The 7,720-nt window shown below is 41.1% G+C and overlaps 1 protein-coding gene across 1 annotated transcript; it reads left to right on the top strand.

The window, feature by feature from the left end:
- The first annotated feature begins 458 nt into the window (after positions 1–458).
- On the top strand, positions 459–5,816 carry LOC130692238 (NADPH oxidase 5-like). Its single transcript, XM_057515313.2, has 19 exons — positions 459–617; positions 1,230–1,478; positions 1,547–1,641; positions 1,713–1,827; positions 1,890–1,987; positions 2,086–2,209; positions 2,296–2,446; positions 2,525–2,756; positions 2,832–3,034; positions 3,097–3,285; positions 3,367–3,435; positions 3,514–3,653; positions 3,723–4,044; positions 4,132–4,324; positions 4,394–4,576; positions 4,634–4,958; positions 5,028–5,237; positions 5,305–5,508; positions 5,574–5,816. Exons 1-19 carry the CDS (start codon positions 594–596, stop codon positions 5,769–5,771), a joined length of 3,324 nt encoding a protein of 1,107 aa, XP_057371296.1. The 5' UTR covers positions 459–593; the 3' UTR covers positions 5,772–5,816.
- The last annotated feature ends 1,904 nt before the right edge of the window (positions 5,817–7,720 follow it).

Here is a 7,720-nt window from a genome sequence, read left to right as displayed (position 1 = left end):
ATGTAAATCATAGGAAGCCTTAGCATGAAAATTTAGAACCTTTCATATTTCTTTGAAACGCTTTTTACATCCTTCTAAGCGTCTCCCTTTTCACGCCTTTTCCATCATTTCTATGAGGGACATCGGGACTGTCGGGCAATATGCGGGAGCCGACGCTATGCAGTCTCATTAATTCTTGTATTTCTTGCGGACTGAACCAAAAGTAGAACATAAATATTTGCTTTCATCACGGATTTCGTGAACAATATCTGATGTAATTGCGGTGAAATTTCGGCTTGATAATCTATAAAAAATTCTCAGTTAGCGGAAAGTGACATCCGGTGATTTGCATAGTAAATCAACGGCCCTTTGGTTGTCAAACACTACGGGACCGACCGCAGGCCACTGCGGTTTGCAGATATCCAAACCATCGTCCTCAATCATTTTTTCTTCGGTCGTTTTTCTTCTTGAGTCGTTGTGGGTGCAGGAAACAACGTGATCGTCTTATTCACGATAGTTTAGATTTATTCTTGACGTTGAGCGCAAACTATTCCCGTCACGTTTCTTTTGCAAGGCGGTGGCATCGTTCCCAGAACTGATTCGTTGTCGCCATCATGGCTTCTTCTGTTCCCAACAAGGTAATTCTTTATAATTCTGTTGTCTTCCTGTGTATTTTCAGCCAGTTTTTGCCGGCCCTTATGCTTGGGTTTTTCTTTGTTCAAATAATGGGAAGCATATACAAGAAAAATATGGGTTTCAAAGACTTTACAAAAATATCGATTTTGTGCTCTGATACCTGTGGCAGTTCTCAAATTTAGCTTGTTTCGTTAGCGTTTTAAATTCGAGACGTAGGGAGCAGCCATGGCAACAGCACTGTTTAAAAGTTTAATACTTGAGATATAGCGGAATTTTAGTTAATAAAGTAAATCGTTTTATTCGGGCGAGGTAAAATTAAGTGAATCACTAACAGCACAGGTCTGGAACGTAAATCGCCTTGTTTATAAGCACGGAACGGTATGCCGAGCCCGTTAACATGTCGATGCAACAAAACTGCTTTACATAACAACACAGTAAAGTGTTTAGGCATGGCGTGGGTGCCTTAGAACGGGCTCAGAGGAGCACCTCGCAATATTTGGCTATAATTGCTTTCCAAATCTAGGGCTACATAACCAAACACTGAATTAAGTTCGTTACACTTCCTTTGCTTCTTTAAAAAAAATGACAAACTTCTCATTTTTCATCATGAAAAGGGCGCTGAAGCCAGTTCGCAAAGCGAAAACGAACAAACCTCGAATCATTCAAATGATGCAGCCGATGGTGCGCTCTATCCCATACTAGAGGCTGAAGATGCGCAAAAAAAAGGTTGGTTATCGCAAGCTCAGCAACGCCAACAAGCTCTTACTGGCCTTCAATCTCTGTGCAACCAATATTGCGTCAGCGTTAAACAACAAAAGTCAGCGTTCTCTGCTGACAACTTCTGCAAACTTCTCTCGCAAGAGGTAATCGAATCTTTTAGTTACATTTGAAACGTGTATTCGTCTTCTTACGGACATGTTTACGTTACTAGAATGCGCTCGAACTCCTTTTTCGATTGTTCGACCACCAATCCAAGGGCCAACTTGTTCAATCTGATTTCATTGACATCCTGAAAGAGCATTTCAGGTAGGTGATTGTTTCTTACACACGCTAATCGCACGCCTCTGTGAACTCGTTTTTGTTTTCTTATGTTAAAGTGACAGAGCCGAAGGAAAAGAATTCATCGACCTGATCGATACCCTATGGTACGTGTTCGTGAATGAAGCCGATGTGGACATGGACACTTTCTATCGAATTTTCAAATCTAAAGGGGTAGCTATTTTTATCATGAATTCATTTACTTGACGAAGAATTCATTCGTTTATTGACAAAAGGTATTAGCCAAACTTTTCGTGCTGGTCGACACTAACAAGTCGGGCCAAGTGTCGGTAGACCAAGTGATGGCTTTCTTTACTCAATGTACTCTACAGAGGTAGGAAGTTGGAAGTGTTGTTTTCAGAAAGGAACTTGTATAATGCGGCTATTCGGTAAGTTGTAGCTTATAGCTCACATATACCAATGTTAACGTAGGGGAACTCGTGGTGTGGAAGAGCTTCAGTCAGGCCGAGCTGAAGAAATATTCCGTTCAATCGCCAAGGACGATAGCAAGGAACTGGACTTTGAAGACTTTAAGAAGTTGATTCCGTCTAAAAATGTAAATACAACTAATGTTGTGTCTATATAATTAGATTAAAAGTATGAGTCTTAATTAGCCTTTTTTATCTTTGTGACAATCGCCAGCCATTTTTCGCCAAGCGCGTCTTCTGTATTTTCGACAAGGACGGTTCTAACACGATTTCCATGGCTGAATTCCGAGAAGGCTTGGAACAATTTTGTGGCCAAAGTGAGGAAAATAAAGTCCGATGTCTCTTCCAAATCTACGATGAAGACGGTATAGTCTATAATGAGCATTATTTCTGTCCACGATCAATAATTTGCACGTGTAATACTCTTTCATTCTTGAATAAAGGGGACGGAATAATCAAGCTTAATGAACTGAAAGCTGTTCTTAAAGCTTGCATTGAAGAAAATGGAATGAAATTTAGCGAACATCAACTCGACCAGCTCACAACGGCCCTCTATGACGATGCACGGGCTTCGGGCAACGATTCAGACCGTACTAGCGCAATCGGGCTCAGTTGCGAAGAATTAAAAGCTCAAATGGTTAAACACCCAGGGCTACTTGAAAACCTTTCCATCAGGTATATAGAACTATAATTAGGAATTCTTTTCTAACGATATTTCTATTTCTTTTCGATTCATTTTCCAAATTCAAGCTTGGATCGTTTTCTCTTGCCGAGCGCTACTATGACGACTAAAACAGGCCCAACTTTCAAAACGTTTTGCTCGTACGTTAAGAATAATGTGCCTTTCATCATCTTCATCGTAGCCTACGCGATCGTCAATATCGGCTTATTCGTTAGTCGAATCATTCAGTTTAAAGACACAAACATTTTCTACATATTGGCAAGGGCCTGCGGTAATCTTTTCCTCCTGCATTGATACGTTAGGCCATTAGCCGTATTAATCAATTCATTTTAGGACAAGCATTGAATTTCAATTGTTCCCTCATTTTGGTACTGATGCTTCGTCATTGTATCACCTTGTTGAGGCAAATCGGTTGTGCTAGTTTCTTACCGCTAGACCAGCACGTCTATCTCCATAAGGTGTGCGGTGTTGTTGTAGCCGTCCTTAGCGCCGTACACACGTTGATGCATTGCATCAATTTCCGTAAGTCGATCACAAAGATATTTAATTTTTATTTGTTTTTTTTTTACCTACAATTCGTTTTTCATACAAATCTGCCTAAAGCCCTGAATGTTGCTGGCGAACTCGAGTCAGGCTGCCGGGGTAAAAAACTTGAAACACACGACGCAATAGGTATCATTAACTGCTTGTTCACGGTTGTGTGTGAGAAGAGCATTTAAATGACGTTTTCCAACCTGAATCATTTAATAGAATGGCTTTTTACGACGGAACCGTGCCTGTTTGGATTAATTCCCGGCTGGGCGAATTTGACCGGATGGGCACTTGTTGCTATTCTGACTATTATGGTTATCTGCTCTCTTCCGTGTGTTCGCAAAAGTGGATTTTTCGAAGTAAATCAATTATTGAAATGATATTTGCATTTCTTTGGTTCATTAGTTACTTATACACTCGTTTCACAGGTGTTCTACTGGACACATTTACTTTACGTGCCCTTCTGGGTTCTTCTCATTCTCCACGGCCCTAACTTTTGGTACTGGTTTATCGGTCCCGGTATCCTTTTTGCCATTGAAGGGCTTGGTCGAATTCAACTTCGTTTGACGGGCAAAGGTCGTACTTTCATCAGTTCAGCCATGCTTTTACCGTCTCGCATCACCCACTTGGTAATTCGCAAACCGGAGCGATTCCACTTCAACCCCGGTGACTATGTCTACGTCAAGATTCCAGCCATCACTTCTACCGAGTGGCATCCATTTACTATAAGCAGTTCGCCCGAGCTACCAGGTACTTGAATGTTCGTCTCTTTTCGAGATGTGAGGCTAATCTTCAACAACTGCTTTCACGCAACATCAAACTGCAATTCCAACAAAGACGTTATGTGGCTCCATATCCGCTGTGCTGGTGGTTGGACTAATAAGCTGTACGAGTATTTTGAACGAGAACAAGCCAAACTGTGTCTCAAGCAGTCGGCAGAGAGCCCATACCGTAATGGGCAGACTGCTTGCCAACATTGCATGCACGTCCTGGAGAATAAGACCTCATTTCCGACGCAAAATATCATGAAGTAAGGCATGATTTGAGTGTTTTGATATATTTCTGATGAATATACCCATTTCAACTAAAACATTTCCAGGGGAGTTAGAAGACTTACCCGAACATTTTCGACCAAACAACCTGGGGATTCCTACGATCAGATGGAATCTTGCCGTATGACTTTGAGATCATTAAAGGGCAATGAGAACGTAACTTTTGTGGAAAATAACGATACTGATGTGTCTCGAAGTGAATATGGAACATTAACCACATCCACTAGCAGGTAATTGTCCAATATAGAACCGAATGTCACTTTGTTACAACATTACTGTGCCTGAAGGCCCCAAGTATCCGAGACTCATGCGGCTAGTTCAAGCGGAGAACCACACGAAGAGAGGATCTTGAGGGATACCCATCAGTACCGACATGTGAGTCATAAGCCCCGCGCGATGAGCATCATGGTCCCGATTGATGAAGCCTCCGGAAACAACAAGAAAAGTTCGGAACTTCGAAAGAGATCAACGCCTCGTGTTTCTTACGCTCCCGAAAGCGTACGAACGAGGCTCACTGAGTCCGCTTCGCGTGATGAAAACAAAACTGAGCAACCAAGTAAAGACGGACGACACAACACAGTCGAAGGAGTTCACATTTATTACCCGCTAGAAGTATTTCATTCGCCATGTTATCGATTGTTTGGACAGTCGCGTTACAACGCATTTCTCTTGCGTTTTTAGATTGCCATCGATGGACCTTATGGAGCCCCGTCCAGTCATATCTTCCGTGCCCAGCACGCAGTACTCATTGCGGCCGGTATCGGCGTGACTCCGTTCGCCAGTATTCTACAATCGATCATGCACCGCTACTACGCCAGCCGACAAACATGTCCACGATGTCATCATTGCTGGGTATCGCAAATGCCCGATTCAATTATGAATCTAAAAAAAGTAATAAAATTCATACTTGAATGGATCGTTTTCTCTTTTATTTAAATAACATTTATGATTTTCTCAGGTCGACTTTTTCTGGATCAACCGTGATCAACGCAGTTTCGAATGGTTTGTTGACATGCTCTCCCAGTTGGAAAAGGAACAAACTGAAATGGGTGGCGTATTGGGCCGGTTCCTCGATTTGCACATGTACATCACTAGTGCTCTGAAAAAAACGGATTTGAAAGCTGTTGGATTGCAAATGGCTCTCGATTTGCTTCACGATAAGGTTCAGTTAAACTTGCCTTTTTGTATTACCATTTGTCTAAATATTGTTTATATTGTTTATGGCAGGAAAAGCGTGATTTAGTGACGGGACTAAAGACTCGCACGAACGCTGGAAGACCGAACTGGGACAAAGTGTTTCAAAAATTAGTTGACGAGGATAGGGGAAAAGTAACTGTTTTCTACTGTGGTCCTCCACAGTTGGCCAAAGAACTGACAAAGAAATGCAACGAGTTTGGCTTTGATTTCCGCAAGGAAATCTTTTAATTATGCCATCAACTAATTGAAATACATTTCTGACTTTACTGCCCACCAAGCGATTTTTTCAAACAATCTTAAACGAATTGCACCAGCATTATGAATAGAAGTCAATGCAATTTCTTTTTGATTAATCAAAGTATGTGTTGGCAATTGTATCTACGTCGTGCGTGTTTGCTCAACTTTGTTTTTGTAATGTCCAACTTGTTTAACCAATGAAGTCAGCAAAACGTTAAGCAAGAACTTGTCAGATCCTAATGAACGGCAAAACGCGCGTATTGGAAATCACGAAAGTTTGTCCCGTTCGGGAGTCAAAGTTTGTGAAGGGTGTTTCTAAAAAATTTTCCTTGCCCTCCCAAAAAAAGGAACAGAATCAATAAATATAGCAGCGTGAATGCAGCTTGTAGTTCGCTAGTGAAAGTTTAAATCAGTGACCAGTAGAACGGGTTGCGGCACCCCCGCAACCTTGGAGCTCCCTTTAATATCTTTTGCTGTATAAGGACATAAACACGAGGGGAAGAAAGATAATTAAGAAACTCTGATCGTTGTGTGTGCCTGTGATTCCGTCATGTCAAGTCTGGCCCGAGTCATGGCAACAGCACGAAAAACAATAGCTTTTCTAACCTGTTTGAGCCAAATATTCAGTGGCACGTGAAGTGAAACTTAAATTTACCACCGCGGTCTGGTCAATGAACGAGCTAAATATTTTAATGAAACCAAGTAACAGTAAGCCGCAATATGTATTTCCCACAAAACGTACACCTACACTAATCGTAATTTGTTATGACATCTTATTTTTTTATATATATGACGGGCTTCTCTTTGTCAATCACCATTAGGTATTTACGAATGGATTGTTGGCATGGTACTTTAATAAGCTAAAAGGAATGCCATCAAATTGGCAATTCACGTGCCATGTGCAATAAAAATGCTAGAAGAAGACGTGAGGTGACCTCGGTGAGCTTGTTACCAAGGTTACACTTTCTCCACAGGGACTCTTTGGTTTTTGTCATCGGTTTTCTATTGTGATCGGTATTCGCAAAGGATAACGAGATTTGTTGAAGGACATGATGATTCGTACAATCTTTGGCTTGCGATTTTTGCTAACAGTTGGATGGAATCATTTTAAAAACTGGTTGACGAACAGGACCACGCCCTTAAAAAACTGACTGTTGCAACGAAAACTTGTCTTCGATTGATACTAGTACATCTAGAAAACTCATTAACTGCTTTGATATTTCTAAAGGCAGTTCAACAAATGGAACATAAGGTAATTCCAGTTGCTAACTGGAAATCACAGTAATGAGAAAATCCTGGTCAGTGAGATGTGATGATGTAACCTCCAATTATTAGGGGACTATAAAAGCCGTGACACTGCACACGACTTGTCTGCAAAAAAAAATAACTGCGAAAACATAAGAACTTTCTAGTGCAACCGCAAGCGTTTGCCTCTAGGCAAACATTTCGAATGGCTTGAAATTTGTTAATGTCACTCTTGTGTGACCAACGTATCTGTAGACTACGATGGACGACAAATACGCAAACTCACTCTCCGGCAAGTTTCTCCTTTGACGGTTGTACAAAACTCACCTGGCTGAATGAAAATAATTTATGGGAATAGGCCTCCTTAGATTGGTAAGCAATGATTTTTCATACCTGGAATGCCTTACGAGCTTTGTTGCCTTCTTCGGCGTCGCGTGTTTTAATAGAAAGTGAATTGCTGCATAGCTGGCCGTTGTTCTTTTTTTATGCTTTGAAGCTGAGAATGCATTTGTAAAAGAAGCAGAAAAATAAAAGGGGAGGGGAGCAAAAGTGAAAAGGAATGTTTTTTCTCCGGTAGCGAAATATTTCTACAAAAATAGGTGATTGTTATCATCGATACATGAGTCACCACAATCCTACGCAACCTGGCGACATAGACCACAGTTTTTTTCATTTTTATATTTTTGTGAAATGTG

The sequence above is a fragment of the Daphnia carinata genome, chromosome 1 (genome assembly GCF_022539665.2).
Source record: "Daphnia carinata strain CSIRO-1 chromosome 1, CSIRO_AGI_Dcar_HiC_V3, whole genome shotgun sequence".
NCBI lineage: Eukaryota > Metazoa > Arthropoda > Branchiopoda > Diplostraca > Daphniidae > Daphnia > Daphnia carinata.
The sequence above is the reverse complement of the archived record's forward strand: the minus strand, read 5'-3'. Positions and strand labels throughout refer to the sequence as shown.

Coding starts and splice junctions, on each gene's coding strand:
- LOC130692238 (XM_057515313.2), top strand. CDS start 594: ATGGCTTCTTCTGTTCCCAACAAG. Junction 1,828..1,889: donor GAATTTTCAAATCTAAAGGG/GTAGCTATTTTT, acceptor TATTGACAAAAG/GTATTAGCCAAACTTTTCGT. Junction 4,959..5,027: donor ACATTTATTACCCGCTAGAA/GTATTTCATTCG, acceptor TTGCGTTTTTAG/ATTGCCATCGATGGACCTTA.